Here is a 19,741-nt window from a genome sequence, read left to right as displayed (position 1 = left end):
TCAATAGTGCAGTGGATGCTGATTCTGTAAGTTTCAGTTTGTGTTCTGAATGCTGAGGATTTCTCTGTTAGCTCAAGAGTCAATTGCTAATTGCAATCAAAATTTCAACAATCTTTGCAGTTTATCCTAGAGCAGCTTTGCAACCTGATCTGCCCGTCAAAACCAGAGGCTGTTTATCTGTTGATTTTAAATAAAGCTCACACACAAGAAGAGTTTATTAGGGGATCAATGACTAAGAATCCATATTCCAGTGCTGAGATTGGTCCATTGATGCGCGATGTTAAAAATAAAATTTGTCACCAATTGGATTTGTTGGGTCTTCTAGAAGATGACTATGGCATGGAGTTGCTTGTGGCTGGGAATATTATCTCACTGGATTTGAGCATTGCTCAAGTCTATGAGCAAGTATGGAAGAAGTCAAGTAGTCAATCCTCGAATGTCTTGGCTAATGCTGCCTTGTTATCTTCTAATTCTGCAACATCAACAAGAGACTGTCCACCTATGACAGTGACATATCGGCTCCAGGTTTATTGCTACTTTCTTTTCTAGTCAATGGCTGTATCCATTGAGTTACATTTTAGATAGAGCTTTACCATTTGGCATTTTTATACTTTCTGTATGCATGGTTAATGGCTTGCGAGAATTGCAATCTCTCTTTAAGTTTATACCTGCCCTTGTATTAAGCAGGCTTGTGATTTGCTTGTCTTTATATGTATATCATGCACTTCTTTTTGGCATGCTTATGATTCATAATTTTTTTCAGTATCAGTATCAGCATTCAAAACCAGATTTAGAACTACTAAAGGCTTCTTTAAAGATGGTGTAGATGTCCTGTTTTCTTTATTCCTAGATCTTCTCTTTTATCATTTGTCGAGTTAACATTTCTCAATCCCATTATGGGTCTTTTTTGGTTGACAAGTAGGCATTGACCTATACTTGTTGAAAGACATCTTAACTGTCCTTGTATGATTCACAGGGATTAGATGGTGAAGCTACCGAACCTATGATCAAGGAATTGGAGGAAGACAGAGAAGAATCACAAGATCCAGAGGTTGAGTTTGCAATAGCAGGTGCAGTTCGTGAATATGGTGGACTGGAAATTTTGCTGGGTATGATCCAGGTATGCAGGTTATCATAATTCTGCTTTTCAAAGATGTGTTGGTTGATGTTCTGGCTTGAGATCTTTTGCCTTTTTTTTGTCAGTCAATAAAACTCAAAAATCTTAGTCATCAGGTTGGGTGGGTGTATTTTGGAGGTGGTGTAATATTTTTTAAGAAAGTTAGGCAACTGGAAAGTGACCTACCCAAATATATGGCATGCCAAGGGGATTGGGAGATTTGTTTATTAAATTAATATTTCTTTTTTAAGAAATTCGTAGTTTTTGCCACTTAACAAAGACTCTAGAAAGTTTGAATAAGATGTGAATGTCTTTCAAAAGAAGCACAAGGGTTCTTGATGCTAAAGCAAATCTAGGTTAACTTTTAAATTATGCAGATATATTGAATTCGCCTTTTGTAATGAATTAGAAACGGGTGAGAATCACTATAGTTTAATCACCTATGTATTTTGTATTATGGAAGATCAGAGGCCCTTTAAGTCCTTTTCAGATTAGTCCATTTCTGCTATTCTTTTGGAGAATATCCTGAATTTTTCTATTTTCATATTCACGCAAACTGTATTCTTGGTCATAGACCAATTACTGAGATATGTGATTTCTAATTCGAATTTTCAGCGTTTGAGAGATGATTTCAAGTCTAATCAAGAGCAGCTTGTTGCTGTTCTCAATCTCCTTATGCACTGCTGCAAGATTAGAGAGAACAGAAGGGCGTTGCTAAGTCTAGGAGCTTTGGGTCTTCTTCTTGAAACAGCTAGACGTGCCTTTTCTGTGGATGCCATGGAGCCAGCTGAAGGCATTCTTTTGATTGTTGAGAGTCTGACACTGGAGGCAAATGAAAGTGACAACATTAACATCTCTCAAAGTGTTCTTACTGTCACTAGTGAAGAAAGTGGCACCGGAGAACAGGCAAAGAAAATAGTTCTTATGTTCCTGGAAAGACTTTGCCACCCATCAGGGCTTAAGAAATCAAATAAACAACAGAGGAACACTGAGATGGTTGCAAGAATCTTGCCATATTTAACTTATGGTGAGCCTGCAGCAATGGAAGCACTCATCCAGCATTTTAGTCCTTATTTGCGTGACTGGGCCGAATTTGACCAGTTGCAGAGACAACACCTGGATGACCAAAAAGATGAGAGGATCGCCCAGCAAGCAATCAAGCAGAGGTTCACAGTGGAAAATTTTGTAAGAGTCTCAGAATCACTTAAGACAAGTTCCTGTGGGGAGAGATTAAAAGACATAATTTTAGAGGAAGGCATAACAGGTGTTGCTGTTAAGCATCTGAGGGAGAGTTTTGCAGTTGCAGGGCAAGCTGGCTTTAAATCTAGTCCAGAATGGACATCAGCTTTGAAACTTCCGTCTGTACCGCATATATTGTCTATGTTAAGGGGCTTGTCAATGGGGCACTTGGCCACCCAAAGGTGCATTGATGAGGGAGGTATCTTACCTTTGCTTCATGCTTTGGAAGGTGTTTCTGGAGAAAATGAGATTGGGGCAAGGGCTGAAAATTTGTTAGATACCCTATCTTCTAAGGAAGGAAAAGGAGATGGATTCTTGGAGAAAAAAGTGTGTGCACTCCGCCATGCCACAAGGGATGAAATGAGGCGTCGAGCTTTAAGAAAGAGAGAGGAGCTACTTCAGGTACGTTGGACTCCCTTGCTGCTATCATACTAAGACTTTCGGTTCCTCTTGCAAGGATAGATGTGTTAATGAATTCTTCTAGACTACAATTTTACATGCATGTTACATATACTTAGTTGGATATTATATGAATACTTATTTTTTCATTTTTCTCTTGGTAATCATAATAGGGACTTGGAATGCGTCAAGAACTAGCTTCAGATGGTGGTGAAAGAATTATTGTTGCACGACCACTTTTGGAAGGCCTGGAAGATTTGGAGGAGGAGGAAGATGGGTTGGCCTGCATGGTGTGTCGAGAAGGATATAGTCTTAGGCCTACCGACTTGCTGGGTGTATACTCTTACAGCAAAAGGGTGAACCTTGGTGTTGGCACTTCAGGAAGTGCTCGTGGAGAGTGTGTTTATACTACTGTCAGCTATTTCAATATTATTCACTTTCAGTGCCACCAGGAGGCCAAAAGAGCAGATGCCGCTCTGAAGAATCCAAAGAAAGAGTGGGAGGGGGCCACTCTCCGAAACAATGAATCTCTCTGCAATTCCTTGTTTCCTGTGAGAGGTCCATCTGTTCCATTAGCACAGTATGTACGCTCTGTTGACCAGTACTGGGATAATCTCAATGCTCTTGGCCGTGCTGATGGAAGCAGACTCAGGCTATTGACTTATGACATTGTCCTGGTACGAGACTAATTTTTGGATTCCTGCATTGTTTATTCTAGGTTGCATCATTGTGTGTGCCTGAACATAATAGACGTTGTCTTTTGGGCACGATAGGAAATTTTGGATAGCCAAATCATGAAGGTGAAATGTACCACAGGCAACCACAGTGCCCCCTGGTTTTTTCCTTGTAAGATCAGGATTTTTGCTTTCTTTTCTTGGTGTCCCTTATAGAAGGCCAATGGCCTAATGCAAACGAGTGGCAGAATATAGAAGAGAGATCCACTTCGAGATTGTAGGAGATTTGGATCACCCAGTTGTACAAGGCATCCCCCACATGTCACTTAGCTTCAGAATTTCTTTTCCTAGTTAGAATCATCGTGTAACTGAAGTTTTTAGCACTGTAATAGATCTGCTTTGCAACTAATATTCATGGATTTTTGTAACACAGATGCTAGCTCGATTTGCCACGGGGGCATCATTCAGTGCTGAAAGCAGAGGTGGGGGAAGAGAAAGCAACTCACGGTTTTTGCCTTTCATGATTCAGATGGCATGTCACCTTCTTGATCAAGGAAGCCCCTCTCAACGCTGCAGCATGGCGAAAGCTGTATCATCATATATAACCTCTAGCCCAGATTCCCGACCAACTGGTGGAGGGGAGCCTTCTCTGGGTACTGAGGAAACTGTCCAATTCATGATGGTAAACTCACTTCTTTCAGAGTCTTATGAGTCCTGGTTGCAGCATCGTCCCGCCTTCTTGCAAAGAGGAGTATACCATGCTTACATGCAGCACACACATAATCGTTCTGGAAGTACAAGCAAAAGCCCTGCAACAGAATCAGGAGGTAGTGATGAGCTGCTTTCTATTGTTCGACCAATGCTTGTCTATACAGGGTTGATTGAGCAGCTGCAGCAGTTTTTCAAGGTCAAGAAGAAGGCAAATGTTGGATCCGCCAAAATAGAAGGGAATACTACAGGTATAGAAGCGGAGGATGATGGTGGGAGTTTGGAAGGTTGGGAGGTTGCAATGAAAGAGCAACTGCTGAACGTGAGGGAAATGGTGGGATTCTCCAAGGAGTTATTATCATGGCTTGATGACATGAATTCTGCAAGTGACTTGCAGGAGGCATTTGATGTTATTGGTGTTTTTGCTGATGTATTGTCTGGTGGGTTTACAAGGTGTGAAGATTTTGTCCAGGCCGCAATTGATGCAGGGAAAAGCTGCTGATACTATGCTATAGTAGGAGCGTTTGTGTTGTAAAATCTATCACACTCGTTAATGGCGTTTGCGGTGAAGCTGTTATAATCTTTTTTTCTGTTATCGGATGAGCATGTAAAGTTGACATCATTTTACTTTACCCCACGAGTCACGGGGTTTAGTATCATTTTTGCTCCTTAATAATAAAGCAATTTCCTGCAAGACTGTTGATTCCCTTTTATTCAGATAAATTGCTAATCTTTATCTATTTTAACTAACTTAAATAAGGTTATTAAATAGACGATATTATTGATTATTTGCTAACATAAATTTGGTTTGTTAAGGCTGCTGATAAGTTGCTGCAATTTATTTCTTTAATTTTTATCAAAATAAATTATCTATATTTAAGAAACTACTCCGCGCACCCCTTCTCGAGAATGAAATTTTTTTAAAAAATTATTTTAATTATTACAATTAAAATTTTACTGCTAAAAAGAGTAAGTTTAAACATATTAAGATATTTCTAATATAAATGTTTTTAAAACAAAATTTGTAAACAAGCATGTCGTTGTATTTATTTTTTCCAAACTGCTAATATCATCAGGAATGCAAAACTATCCTTTGGGGGGGGAACAACTAGAAGAAACAACCAAAGAGAGCCACTAAAAAATTAAAAGTATAAATATATGTGTTACAGAAACTATGAAATATGGCGTTATAAATCAAATTTCATCCTTTTGCACTGTAATTCCAGGAGGGATGCCCCCAAGTTAAATATATAATCAAAACTGGCAAAATTAGGAAGGGGAGGAGGTTCGGTTATGCACTCAGTTCATTGCATCATAATCATCCAACTTGTCGTTGTACTCCAGCACCTTCCTCTTTATCTTTGATGAGTCTACCCATGTAATAAAGTCTTCCATGTTCCTCGTTACAAGGAATGCCGAATCAGTAACAGTGTCTGGACCCACACGAATATGTCCCTGCTCGATGTATGTCACAGCTTCTTTTAAATGCTCTGCAAACTTCAAGTGCACCAGAACAGTTGATAGCCTTCGTCTACAAAAAAAGAGTTGCAGTACAGAATTAGAAACCAGAAATATGCAGTAAAAAGATAACCACCGGTCCAAGACAACATTTGAAAAGGTTAATTCATATAAAGAAATTCTTAGGGAACTGAAAGCATTTTAACTTCTTAATCATTTAGTCGAGTGTTGCTGCCAAGTTAGAGAGGCAATGTTATCTGCTGCATAAGCATATCATATGGCAGTAAGACAGATGATATTGCAGATGCAATTACTTCAGAATTCAAGAAGTATACTAAATTAAATCAGATACAAAAGGAACTCCAAGACTAGAATTGCAAAACCAAGAGGTAGGCAATGAATTTCGCCATATCCTGTTTGATTTATACACACAGAAATAGCTTCTATATTTCTTAAACAGCATTCTATTCAGAATTTGTTACAAACAACCAAAAAATCTTTTTGAAGATTAATACTCATTAGCACATTTCTTTATTTATCCACTTTATCTTGTTTTACACTGCTATGAGAAGGGCATACTCTTGCCAGTTGCAGCTTCTTTATTAGAACTATTTATCCTTTTCTTACCTACAAAAGGATGAGACTGATAGCCTGTCGCACAAAGCCAAGCTTTTCCTCGTTGGTATCACACCCATGTTATATCTGCCATCATCAGAGGAACAAATAAATCTAGTCATCCTTCCACTATAACATATATGACAAGAAGGTAATATCAAAATATTTATTTGAATAAAGAGGTCTAATACTGTTAGAAAGATTAGCAAACCTATCTATATATAGAGAGAACAATCTTTTGTTCAAACTCATTAATGCAACAGCATCTCTTGCATTACATAGCACTATAGCAAAACAGCCATGTAGATGGCAAACGTTACACAGAATGAAGCTAGAAGATAGCACTTTAACAAAGACACAACGATTGAAGTCCATTTTGTGGGATAATTCAAGGGACTCACTTGTATGCAAATATATTTGCACTGTCTATGCATGTCACTTCACCAAGAAACTGGGCTTTCTTGTTCTCAGTTATCATGAAACACGCTCAACGTGAACATAGTTTTGCCTTAGTGCTGATAAGTCTTAAAAGCATTTTTAAAGTGCCTGAAACTAACATGGTTTACACCTTCAAGTTGAGTCCTATACCCATATTCTCTCAGATGAAGGTATCTAAATAATGAGCCCAAGTTGTTTTCCCCCCTCTTAAACAATCTTTCTTACAATATCTACCTTATAATTTAGACTTCTAAGGTATTTAAGGAGTTGACACTCACAATCCTTATCTTGTATAACAAAAACTTCCTAAAAACAGTGTTTTCTTATTTTCATTCATTACAGTGCGTTAATAGATTCAGAGAATAGCAATCAAGTGATGCAGACTAAAGACTCCTAAATTTGGGTGGAATTCTCTTGTGAACTTCAAATTTGAAGTTGATAATCTCATATTCTTAAAAACACAAGTCAGTTCTGAAGAATTCGCCTTGTCCTATCTACTACAGGATGTGTTTTCCTCTGTAACATGTTTGTGTTCATTTTGTATCGAATTCCATAAGTAGTTCAAAGTAGATGAAACAAACATATAGGCCACAAACGATTTCCCTTTCTCTCGCTGTAGAGTTTATCCTAATTGCCTACTTGCATTCCATTATCCTTCTTTTGTAACAAATTTGTTTGATTACTAACTTAAGCTTGAATAACTGAGAAAATATACAACTCTACACCAAACCTCGAGATAACAAGAACCTTTTAAATAAATAAGAAAAGCTCAAAGTAACTCACAGCTTCTCTAGAAGCATATCAGTCATCTCAACACGAAAAGGGTCTTTTGGATCCATCTGCTTCAGTATGTTCACCAGCTTCTGCACCATCCGGCACAAACTAGAATACCTGTTCCCCAAAATTTCCCATGAAGATGCCAAAAAGTAGAAATCCAAAAAGTGAAAGTTCAAGAATCAAATTATCGAAAAAACATATACAGAAAGGGGGGAATTACTTTTTGTAGTCATCACGACCCACGACATGGAAACGCTGCATTATTTGGTTTTCTCTGTGACCGCCTTCTCTTTTCCATTCTAAGAAATTTATCTTCTTCAACAACTTCTTCTCATGGAATTTAAGCTTCCTCATTTTGTGATTTTTTTTCTTTTTTCTATACTGTTACTACAAAAAGTAGATTACATGGATGACAGAGAGATAATGTTATTTTTTTAAAATAATAAATGTAATCATGATTATACTCAAACACTGAGGACCCTTACATAACTTCTCTAAAAAATAATATTACTAATTTTTTAGTTTTAGTAATTCTCCAAGTTGATTGGAAAAGAAATTATACTATAGATTACTAAAATATACAATATGTATCCTAAATTTAATCTTATCTTCATTAAAAGAACACAGTAGACAAAATACCATATTTAAATGTTTTGGTTCAACCGAAAATCATGTGTCACAACCCAGGTACATGCGCTAAGAATCCACAAAAAATAAAATTACTGCCAAATTTGAAGAGAATTGCAACTAATCCTGTTATAGTAAAAAATTAAACGCCAAAAACATACACTAGTTGCTAACCAAAATTCTAGGTTACATTATGATGGGCGGTTAGGCACCCACCCAGCAGCATAGGTAACTAATTTCTGGCTTTAAAAATCTTTCAAACTATAATCAAGGATACAAAAAAGAAGAAAAGGGAAATTTAATAGCTAATGATGTAAAAACCCGCAATTATAAGAAATAAACATCAAGTATCTATTCATCCGTTCATATCATCTGTGTGCATAATAGTGTAACTAAGGTATCTTCTCCTTGAATGTATGCATAACAAACCATCTACCATAAAGAGGATATAAAAATAACAACAGAATATGAAAATCTGCAGCAAAATCCTGTTCTTTCAGTTTCCATTTCCCATCTGACCTACACTAATTATTTTAACCTGAGAATACTGTAATAACTCATCAGCATCTAGGACTAATTCTGCACACATTCTTAGTCATGGCTGGGCGCCAGAAGCTCTTGGATTTGTTCCTGCTTAATAATCTCTGTAATATATAATAAAGGAATGAGCTACACAGCCCAATAAGATCAATTTAGAACTTAAACCAGCAAAATTGAAATGTGTAAATAAATCCCCCAATTTCCATCAATTATTTCCAGTTGATTTGAGTCTCCCAAAATCTGTCCAGCACTCCCCTATTACTATTTCAATTTACCTTCCCTCTGGAATTTTATTGAGTTTAAGACTCAACTGAAGCCTAACTAGATACATAACGAATCTGCATCCTTTCCCGCCTAATTCATGTTACGCCTCCATCGTAGAGTAACCAAAATCATGCCAAAACACAAGTACTATACAGCAAGGCATTTTACAGAACCTAACCATCATAAGGAGATCATTATCTACACAGGATTCATTCCACTACTTCACAATCAAACATACACCGTTTGCTCAAGAAATTTAGTATGTTAATACTCTGTTTACTCAGAAAACATGAAAACATCTCTCTATAATTAAATAAATATATATGCACGGCAACAAGTGCCTCTCGACCAACCCGGCCACAGTTCACGCCTATTACGTAAACAGGAAAACTATCACATGCCAAGTCATGTTTATTCAGCTGTTTTGTTATATATGTAAGTCATATTCATATATATATATGTACTCATTGCAGCAACTACCTCTCGGCCAACCCGACCGCACGATCATGCCTACGATGAAGACATCAATTTATCACATGCCCGGTTATACATTCTATTCTGCATTACATTAAGTTTAATTTATAGTTATGTATATGTATAGATATATATATAATCTCACTCAGTGACCGCCTACTTACACTTGCTTATGCACGCAATAAAAATATAATAATTTCATGCCAGATACATATTTCTGTTCAGCTATTACGGTCCCATTGCCAATAAATTATAACACCCATCCCTCGATTCCCCTTGGCCACTCGACATGACCCAGCTTTTTCTCTTCTCTCTTTTTTTTTTCTTGTCTCATACTTTCTGACGGTGCTCCTCACCCTCTCATTCCTATTATATTTTTTTTCCTTTTTTTATTTACCGATTGCAGTTCAAGCAAAAGGTATGTCTCCCACTGCGAACTGTCCTCCTTGACATTTTTCCTCTATTCTATTTTCCTAAATCTCCACTTCTCAGGTCATAAGTTATTCTGCTCTTGAAGATACCCACCTCATTCTACGTACCTATACAAGCTCAATTCCTCTCTCAGGTCTCCCTCTCACTTGCTCACTCCATATTCATCCTGGCTGTGTCAGCTCCAGAACACAATTCTACTATCCACTGCACCCTCTCCCGATCCTTACACCATCCTCCCAAATTTTCCAATCTTTTGTCATCTAACTTCCAAATCCGATGTCATAATTTCTACTTCCATCCCACACCTAATTCTGGAAGTCTCACGTTCGTACTAACATTCTGTTCACCACCCGAATATTTTCTCTTAAAAATTTATCTCCATTTCATTCGGAACTCACCCAGTTCCCCTTTTTTTTCTTTGATTTCTTCCTTGCTTAACGGATCTGTTGCCTCGATCAGGGAAAGTCTCTAGACCTCCGTTAGAATCCAATTATCAGTGATCCTATTGACTTTGCTCGTTTTAACTATCTACCACACTAACAGATCACTACGAATTTACCCCATCTCTCCAGGGTTTGCAGCAATAACTGTCTCATTCCACTGATTTACAAAACTTCGATGCCCAAGAATATTCTACACCGTCAACATCGCTTCGCATACAATGCACATAAGGAAAATCGCAAGTAATCCGCAAATCAGGGATATAGGAAATTTCTTTATACTATTTCGAATTCGGGTTTCAAGAGCAAATTGATCTTACCTTCCGTTGGACGATTCAGCTATCTTTCAGCCTAGCCTTCACGGTTATCACCCTCCTATTTCTTCTTCCGTCGGCCACGCTTCGCAGTTTTGTTTTCCTCTCTACTCTTCCTCTCTGCCACTCTCTCCTTCCGCCGACGGCTTCCTCTCCCTCTCTCTCTCTCTCTCTCTCTCTCTTCGAGCTTCTTCCTTTCTTTCTATTTTTCGTGATCACCTTTCTTATTTATAGCAATCTAAATTAAATCTGGGCCGTCGAATTTGAAGAAGAAATCCTCACCGTAAAATTATTTTTATTTCATCAAAACGGCGTCGGTTTGTGGTTTCTCAAAACGACTTCGTTTTTGCGCTTCTGGTGTCCAGCTCTTTTTATTTTATTTTATTTTTTTGAAACAAACGAGCTGAGTTGCTGGGTGTTACACTAAACAATCAAAAGAGAAACACGGCCAGGTTGAAGAATGAAGTTGAAAAAAAAGGGCAAGCCTGGAAATCAGATTTGAAATCTCCTCAAGACTTACTTGAAAAGGCTTGAGGAGCACAGACAAGTTAAAAGAGCAAAACAGATCCAGACAGCCCGTTTTAATCCTCAAAAAAGAGTATCACGAAGCAGTTGATGCAGAAATAATACTTGAGCAAAACCAATAGAAACAGCCCCTTCCCCCATTTTTAATCCACTAAACGCTGAAGATTTTCCCACAGCCAACAATGCACCAAATAACAGCCAAAAAAAGATCAATCACGACATATGTTTTCGGATCAGTCCTGCATATCTCATTTTCAAGAATTCAAAACCACCACCATTTCAACAAAAGATACTAATTACTAGAGACAACATTTAAAAAAAAAAAAAAAAAAACTTTCATAAACCCAAATATCCTTTATTCACAATGATTACGAAAACTGCGTCGTTTTCAGGACAACAAAACGGCATCGTTTTATAGATTCGAAAAATAGCGTCATTGTTGTGATCATGAAAACGGCGCTGCTTTAATGAGTACAAAAAACGGCACCCTCTTGTCGATTGCAAAAGCAGTGCAGTGACCTTTTTCTGATTACAAAAGTAGTGACGTATTTGCGACTACGAAACGACAACGTTTTTGGCGATTAGTACAACAGTGTATGTCGTTTTTGTTATTATTAAAACCGCATCGTTTAAGTTTTAACGAAAATGGCATTATTTTAGTGGTTATAAAAAGGACGTACTTTTACTGATAATTAAAACGACGTCGTTTGCATTTACTCATTGGCTTTGTCAAGTTGGGCTTATGTGGGCTTTTTACTCGGTTTTTTTTTTTTTTGATGTTTTGGGTTTTACTTTTAATTTGAAAATCAAACGAAACCAAAATCCACTTTCTAAACAAAGCCATAGCCCAAATCTCCTTTTCTTTTCTTTCTTTCCTTTTCCTTTTTACCCTTTTCCGTTTCTCCTCTTTTTTCGAGATTTCTTTATTTCCTTCGTATCATTTGTACAAAAAGATGATAATTAGAAAAATATGAATAAGCAACAATTGTATAAGGGAGAGGTAGCTCAGGAAATGCTCCAAAAAATACAAACAAAAGGGCTTCCCTAACCAAAGCTATTGTGAAAAGAGTAAATTACAGAAGAAAGAAGTTATAAACGATGAGGGGTGTTTCCCAATACCCCCCAAAAGTCTATTCTTAGGCCCTAGTCTTAACCATAAGCAAGATAACATATTATAATACCTGATGCTAATTTAATTTTGTTATAATTGTCTAGATAATAAATTTATAAATTAAAAAATATTAATATTTTATTGATAAAAAGAATATAAATTTTACAACACTCACAAGACAAAATTTCACACCCCAAACCCGTTATGTATTACCTTGTTGAACCTAATAATTCTCATTTAATTTTTTATCACTTCACGTTCTAAATATTTTTCTTTTCTCACATTTATTTTTTCTCTTTTGCCTAAACCTATTTATACAAGTAAAAGGTTGTCATTTTGCCTTCACCTTCTTTATTGTTGTCGTTTATTTCCTCTCTTTATTATTGTCACTTCACCTTTGTTTCTTTATTGAAAATTAATACAAGTTTTAATTTCTAATATTAATTAAATCAAGTTTAATTGTCTAACATCCTCCCTTAAACTTGATTTAACTAATCTCAACATTTTCTTTAACTTGATAAATATATCTACTTTAAGTGATTTTGTGAAAATATTTACAATTTGATTTTCAGATGCACAGTACCCGACCACGATCTCTTTATCTTTCACTAAGTCATGAATGTAATAATGTCTAATGTCGATGTGTTTGTTAAGCCAGTAGTTGATTGATCATCACAATAGATTGTTGTTGAACGATCTTGTTGATGTTCTAACTCATTAAGCATCCTTTGTAGCTAAACTGCTTGAGCAGTGCAACTTGCAACTCCCATATACTATGTTTTTACTGTTGAAAGTGCTACTACCTGTTATTTTTTAGAAGATCAAGAAAATGCATCTAAACAAAGATTAAACACATAAACTGAAATATTTTTTCTTTTTTCCGTATCACCTGCCTAATCATTATCTGTATACCCAACTAATTCTATTTTATTAGTGGTTTAATAGAGAATGTCATCATCAAGCGTTCCTTTAATATATCTCAATATTCTCTTTGCAGCTTGTCAATGAGATTGTCTTGGTGATTTCATAAATTTGCTCACAATACTAACTCCATAAACAATGTCAGTCTAGTTGCTATTAAATACCTCAAGCTTTCAATAAGTCTCCTGAAATTTGTAGCATCAATCAAATCATCGCTGCCATTTTTCATAAGCTTTAACCTTTCTTCCACTAATGTTAATATTGGTTTGCAAGCTTCCATCTTAAATTTCTTAAAGATATCTCCTGTATATTTTTTTTTAGAAATGAATATGTCTTTATCTGTTTGATTGACCTCAATACCAAGAAGGTAAGACATTAACCTCATATCTGTCATCTTAAAGAGGACGATCATATCCTCTCTAAATTCTAACAGAAGTCTTGAATTATTACCGGTGAAGATCAAATCATCCATATAAAGACAGATAACAACAATATTTTTATCTTTATTTGTCTTGATATATAAAGTATGTTTGTATGGACACTTTTGGAAACCATGATCAAAAAAATAGGTGTCAATACGAGTGTATCATATCTTTGGCGTTTGTTTAAGTCCATATAAAGCTTTTTTCAACCAATAAACTTTATCTTCTTCACTTTTTTTTCATAACAGGTGGTTGTTCAACATATACTTTTTCTTTGAGTATACTATTTAGAAATGCTGACTTCACATCTATTTGATATGTTTTCCAACAATTTTGGGCAACAAGTGAAGTAATCATACGTACAGTATCCAATCTAGCAACAGGAGCAAATACTTCAAAGTAATCAACACCTGACTTTTATTTATGTCCTTTTGTAACTAGCCTCGCATTAAACCATTCCACTTCTTTGTTAGGCTTGTACTTTGTTTTGTATACCCATTTGACTCTAATTGGCTTCTTCCCATTCAGTAGAGTAGTTAATTCCCATGCATTATTCTTCTCAATAAAAAAAATTTCTTTATCCATCATTTTAATCCACGGATCATCATTAAACGCTTCTTCAAATACTATTGGATCACAATTTATAAAAAAAAGCATAATGAACAACATCTTCATTATCAGTGAGATCATTACTAACTTTATAATTCTTTAAATAGGTAGGTGGACGACGATATCGTTGTGAATGTCTTAGTACAGAGGGAGATGAAGCTTCTAGAGCGACACTAGATGATTCTTCAGAAACTGGAGGAGAAGACTACTCACCAGTGCGATTATTTGTTTTTATTTCATTGTTTATGAACACCAAAACTTATAGTAATTTCTTGTCTTCTTCAGACCATTTTCATTCTCTATCTTCATCAAAAGTAAAATCACGGCTAATGATTACCTTTTGGGTCTTTATATTGTGCAGCTTATAGCCATTTGTTTCCATGCTGTAACTAATGAAGATGCATTTATCTGCTTTGTCATCAAGTTTCTTCCTTAACTCATTTGGTATATATGAATAAGTGATACAACTAAATACCTTCATTAGCTTAAATTAGGCTTTTATCTGCTCCATACTTCTTGTAATGTTTTATCACAAACACTTTTAATAGGACATCTATTTAAAATATAAACCACACAAGTAACCGCTTCTGCCTAAAAACTCTTAGATAACTTCTTACAATGCATCATGCTTTTCACCATGTCCATAATAGTTCTATTTTTTTTTCTGCAACTCCGTTTTGTAGAGGAGTATATCTAGCTGTTAATTGATGTTTAATTTTATGTTTTCTTAAGAAATTCTCACCAACAATATATTTCGTGTCTCTATCAGTTTTTAAAGTTTTAAGAGAGTAAACATTTTATCTTTCAATATATGCCACAAAATTCTTAATTATTCCACATGCATCCGATTTATGCTTCAAAAAATATACTCATGCCTTTATACTAAAATCATCAATGAAAATAATGAAGTACTTGTTACCTCCGTTAGAATGAGTGTGCACGTAGCATAAGTCTGAATGCACAAGGTCAAGTGGGCTTTTGGCTCTCCATACTTGCTTTGTAGAAAATGGATCTCTGTGCTTCTTCCCTAAGAAACACTTCTCATAAAGTTGAGCAGGAACTTGAATAGTTATTAAGACTGAAATTCACTATTTATTTGCAAGAAATTTGATGCTTCCAAAATTCGAGTGCCCGAGCCTTATATGTCATAGCTAATTATCATCGACAATCATAGAATTATAATTAGAAGCATTACCATAATTGATCTGCATTGGAAGTAAACAATTGGATGACATCTTTGTCTTCAGGATCATTCATTTCTTTGTGTCACTTATAGTGCACCCGTGTTTGTTGAAACACAAATCATAACCACTTTCTGCTAGTTGTCTTATTCTTAACAGATTTTGACAAATAGTATGGGTATAGTAAACTTTGAAAATATAATCTGTAGACTCATTGTTTAATTTAATGGCAATTCTTCATTTTCCTAAAATTGGGACTTCATGGTTGTTGCCTTGTTTCACTGAAGAACGAAATAATTTATCTAACTCAGAGAATACTTCCTTATTTTCACTCAGGTGATTACTATAACCTGAGTCTAATAACCATTGACTATTATTACTTTCATTATTATCATGAGCTGACATCAATAAAGTCTCTACATTATCATTTTGGGCTATTCCAACATGATTTTCTCTATGTTTTGGTCTCTTTGCACGACGCTCTCTACTATAATGACTATATCTTTTGCAATTATGACACTGAATATGTGATTTATACTCTGATTGATGGTAATCATATTTTTTGCATTTATTACATCGGATGTGAGATTTACCTTGAGAAGTTTCATTCTCTGTTGCTCCTTGTCTTGAAGTCGTTCTAAAATTTGTTCCTCCTCTACCTCCAAAATTTAATCTCTTTGACTATGTTGTGATCTAGACATCTCGTCCTTTAAATTTAATTTAGCCTTTAAAGTTTGTTCTATCGTGCTTGGAGATCTTTCATTCATCCACATCTCACGTGACTCTAATGAATCTTGTAAATCATTAAGGGTCATGGTGTCCAAGTTTTTAGACTCTTCAATAGTTGTCACCATATAGTCGAATCGACTTGATAACGTACGTAAAATCTTCTCCATGATATCTCTCTCATTTATTTGGTCTCCATTATTCTTCATCTCATTTATTAATTTCTCCATTCGTGAAAAATAATCATGAATATTTTCCTCTGTGCGTTGCTCCATTAGCATAAACTGTCTTTTCAATCATTGCAGTCGAGTTCGTTTGACTGAATTTGCACCTTCATACATTTTGAGTAAAATATTTCATGTTTCTTTTATTGTTTTGACATGAAATATTTTTTCTAGGACCGTCAACTTTACAGATTGACAAATTAAAAATAAAGGCTTCTCATTTAACAAATTATCACGAACCAAGTCTTGTAAACCTGTTGCTGACGACTTTTTCTTTTCGACAAAACCATTATCTAGAATTTCACTACAACCATCGCTTCTCAAACATAGCTCCATTAAGTGTTTCCACATCACAAAATTATTTTTACCATCAAACTTAAAAATTGATGGCGGCACTTGTTGAATTTGAACTCCTGTTGTTGAACTAGAAGCGATACTGGTCAAACCCTACGTTCTGATACCAAAAATTGTCAATTTAATTTTATTGTTATTGCCTAGAGAACGATTTTTATAAATTTAACAAACAGGCAACATTCACATGATCATCAACATCATAGATAAACTATATATGAACATATAGTTACGTTTAATGTATACATACAGAGACATATATACGAATATGATATGCAATCAACAAATTTTTTTAGGTCACAGGTTGGTCTTTTCCTTATTTTAGTGATGAAGATCAATCACGGGCATATTTCAATGACTATAAAAGCCAAAACACTCCATGCTTAATTTAAGAACTAATTAAGAAAATGCAATTTGTGGTTAATTTTTTATGCATTAATAAATTTGCCAAGTCACAGCGACGGCTGACACACATATACAAGGCTTCTTGTTTAATTAAGTAATTAATTAATTAAATTTAAAATAAATTTATCCTAAGTTAATGTGATTAATAGGGTTAATCTATGCTAGCTAGGTTGTAATATATGCTTCAACTAAATAAAATAAAACTTCCCCAAATGTCTATGTTATTGGACGATTAAACATGTAAATTATACTTTTGCTCTCCTCATAAACTTTCAATAATGATATATTCTTCTTCGTTGATTTTTCATAATTAAATGCTTCTTTCTACTCAATTCATGAGTATTAATATTATATTTGTTAATGATAATTGAATTTGATATTTTTTTTAGTACAATGTAGTATATATATATATATATATATATTGAGAGCCTTAGACAAAATTTAAATCTCTACCCTCCAATTTATTTGATATGGATAAATACTCTTACACATTAAAAATATTAATTTTTAAAAAATTATACCAAATTTAATTCAAATGTTACTTATATAATTTATCTTAAATTTTTTATTATTGAATTTAATTGAGTGAGTTACCCATAACGAGGGGGATTCAATTTAAAATAGTGATTAGATATCATATCCAAAAAAAAAAAAAAAAAAAAATTACTCATTTAATAATATAAAAAAATAAAAGAAAAAAAATATACAAAAAAAAAAACCTCTCTCTCTCTCTCTCAAAAAGGTTATGCTTATGTCATTCCTGTCAAAAAGAAGAAAAATTATTTTATTGATTTATTTTTTTAAATTTAGGTTTGTATAGTAAATATTTTTATATAATTTATTATTTATTATTATAATAGTGTATTAATTTATACACACTAATTCTAAAAACTTATTTTTTTTTGTGAATTAGATATTAACTCTATAAATTTTTAATATTGTACAAACAATATTGTAATGATACACACAATCCTCTAAAAAATAATAATCATTATTATACCTCTATAATAAAAAGAGTAATTGACCCATCTTTTCTTTTTAGAATTGATTTGAGGGTTTTGCAAATTTAGTAAAGTGAGTTGTTGGGTAAATTAAATATGGGAGGACAGCTTGTACGTGTTGCCTTTGTGGGTTGCAGCTATTTTTTTTATCCAACAAATAAATAAATAAACAAAAAATAATAATGATTTTTTAAAAAAAAAAAAAACTAATTACCATATTTTTAGGATACATTCATTTTATTTGTATTTTATTTCATTTTCACCTAATCTTTCTTATCCAATTATTATTCAACACCAATTCTCTCTCTGCATAAACAATGTATACATATATAATATACACAAATGTCAGAATACTCCTTTGAAAAATATAAAAATGTTAAAAAGTATCATTTCATGAGTACTACGAGTTATCACAATCTTTCGCGTTTAATTTTAATTTTGTTATTAATTATTACTAATACCTTTTGGTATAACTTAATTATAAATTATTATAGTTAATTAAATATGTCTACAACTTTTTTAAGTATCATCTTTAATTGATTTGAAATTTAATCATGTTGAAGAATCTAAAGGTTTTGATTAACCCATTAATAATTTAATAGTTAAATTTATTGAATTTAAAGGTATCTAAGAAAAGAAAAATCAATTATACGAAATTACAAGCTTAACTTCGACCAACCAATATTTACTTAAATATTTGATACGAATTGAGTTCTACTTAAATATTATTTCTATTATATTTTAATAACCGACGTATATGTATCTTTTAATTAATAAATAAATTATATAAAATATTTAATTATATTTTAATTTTTTCTATCAGTATGGTTACGAGATAAGATTGTAACAATTTCATCAACAGAAGAAACTCGACTTAATATAGTAGTTAAGAAATTTGATTATATTAATATTAGTGATTTTTGTGACATATTATATATATATATACGAGATATTAAATATTTTCCTAAGTGGCTAGAATTGGTTTGATTTGACAAACTTAAAGTTAGCTAAACATTTTTGAACAAGAGGAATTACATATGATGATGAAGATTAATAAAAACTATGCATTCTTTTAAATTTTGTTTTTCTTAACCTTGTACTAATATTTACAAACATTTTATTTTAGAGAGAAGAAAATCACCAAGCAGCTAACTTAAGGTTAGTTGATATATTTTGAATTTATTATTTAAAAATTATTCACTAATTTATTAATTATATACAGTGTTTGTAGTACAAAGATAATATATTTTTAATTTCAATTAATGAAGTTTGATTTCTTAATAAAATCTATCAACCCAAATAATAAGTTTAATCAAAACTTAGATATGGATTTTCGTAAAATAAAAGTATTAACTGAAAATTTATCTACATAATCATCATTATCAAACTAATTAAATGGACACAAGAGAGTAAATCAACAATAATTATACAAAATTAATTATTTACATTGAATTTCTGATTCTCCCTAAAAATTTAGAACTTGGTAAATTTATACCAAACATAAAATTTTATTTACAAATAAAGTAGATTTAACAAAATCATTTTCATATATGTGATTTGAGTTTAATTAAATTCATTTGAGTGTGTTGATGCATGTGTTACGAGTTTATAAAAGTGTTTCAAAATAGTATAAATAACTTCAAGTTGAAATTATTATGATACCTACTAAAATATGTTAGGAAAGTATTTTTAATATAAGATATTTGATTGATTATGTTATAAAATTAAACAGGTATCTTTTATATATAT

The 19,741-nt window shown here is 33.5% G+C and overlaps 2 protein-coding genes across 4 annotated transcripts in view; one reads left to right on the top strand and one right to left on the bottom strand.

Annotated features, from left to right (window-relative positions):
* Positions 1-4,831, top strand: part of BIG (auxin transport protein (BIG)) — a 31,808-nt gene extending 26,977 nt beyond the window's left edge. The window contains exons 10-14 of the mRNA XM_088216788.1: positions 121-525; positions 977-1,120; positions 1,733-2,758; positions 2,929-3,432; positions 3,863-4,831. Of these exons, the coding sequence (XP_088072914.1) occupies positions 121-525; positions 977-1,120; positions 1,733-2,758; positions 2,929-3,432; positions 3,863-4,639 (2,856 nt within the window). The 3' untranslated portion in view covers positions 4,640-4,831. The remainder of the gene's footprint in view (positions 1-120; positions 526-976; positions 1,121-1,732; positions 2,759-2,928; positions 3,433-3,862) is intronic.
* Positions 4,832-5,253: 422 nt separating this feature from the next.
* On the bottom strand, positions 5,254-10,719 carry LOC110820143 (Alpha-L RNA-binding motif/Ribosomal protein S4 family protein). 3 transcript variants are annotated; one of them, XM_088216778.1, is made up of 6 exons: positions 10,523-10,719; positions 9,337-9,366; positions 7,646-7,812; positions 7,432-7,539; positions 6,223-6,297; positions 5,254-5,668 (listed from the first exon to the last, which is right to left on the bottom strand). In XM_088216778.1, the coding sequence occupies exons 3-6, from the start codon at positions 7,777-7,779 to the stop codon at positions 5,437-5,439; spliced, it is 549 nt and encodes a 182-aa protein (XP_088072904.1). In that variant the 5' UTR covers positions 7,780-7,812; positions 9,337-9,366; positions 10,523-10,719; the 3' UTR covers positions 5,254-5,436. The 3 variants fall into 3 exon arrangements, with proteins under 3 accessions (XP_088072904.1, XP_088072896.1, XP_088072888.1); XM_088216770.1 differs by lacking the exon at positions 9,337-9,366 and having other exon boundaries at positions 7,646-7,806; XM_088216762.1 differs by lacking the exon at positions 9,337-9,366 and having other exon boundaries at positions 10,523-10,718.
* Between the last annotated feature and the right edge of the window lie 9,022 nt (positions 10,720-19,741).

Source organism: Carica papaya, chromosome 1, assembly GCF_054855325.1.
Source record: "Carica papaya isolate Zhongbai chromosome 1, ASM5485532v1, whole genome shotgun sequence".
Classification (NCBI taxonomy): Eukaryota; Viridiplantae; Streptophyta; class Magnoliopsida; order Brassicales; family Caricaceae; genus Carica; species Carica papaya.
The sequence above is the reverse complement of the archived record's forward strand: the minus strand, read 5'-3'. Positions and strand labels throughout refer to the sequence as shown.

Bases quoted from the DNA above. Each gene is read 5' to 3' on its own strand.
- LOC110820143 (XM_088216778.1), bottom strand. From the start codon at position 7,779: ATGAGGAAGCTTAAATTCCATGAGAAGAAGTTGTTGAAGAAGATAAAT. The intron at 7,540-7,645 runs GTAATTCCCCCC...TTTGGGGAACAG, and splicing joins GGTCGTGATGACTACAAAAA to GTATTCTAGTTTGTGCCGGA. The intron at 6,298-7,431 runs GTGAGTTACTTT...TGATGATGGCAG, and splicing joins GATATGCTTCTAGAGAAGCT to ATATAACATGGGTGTGATAC.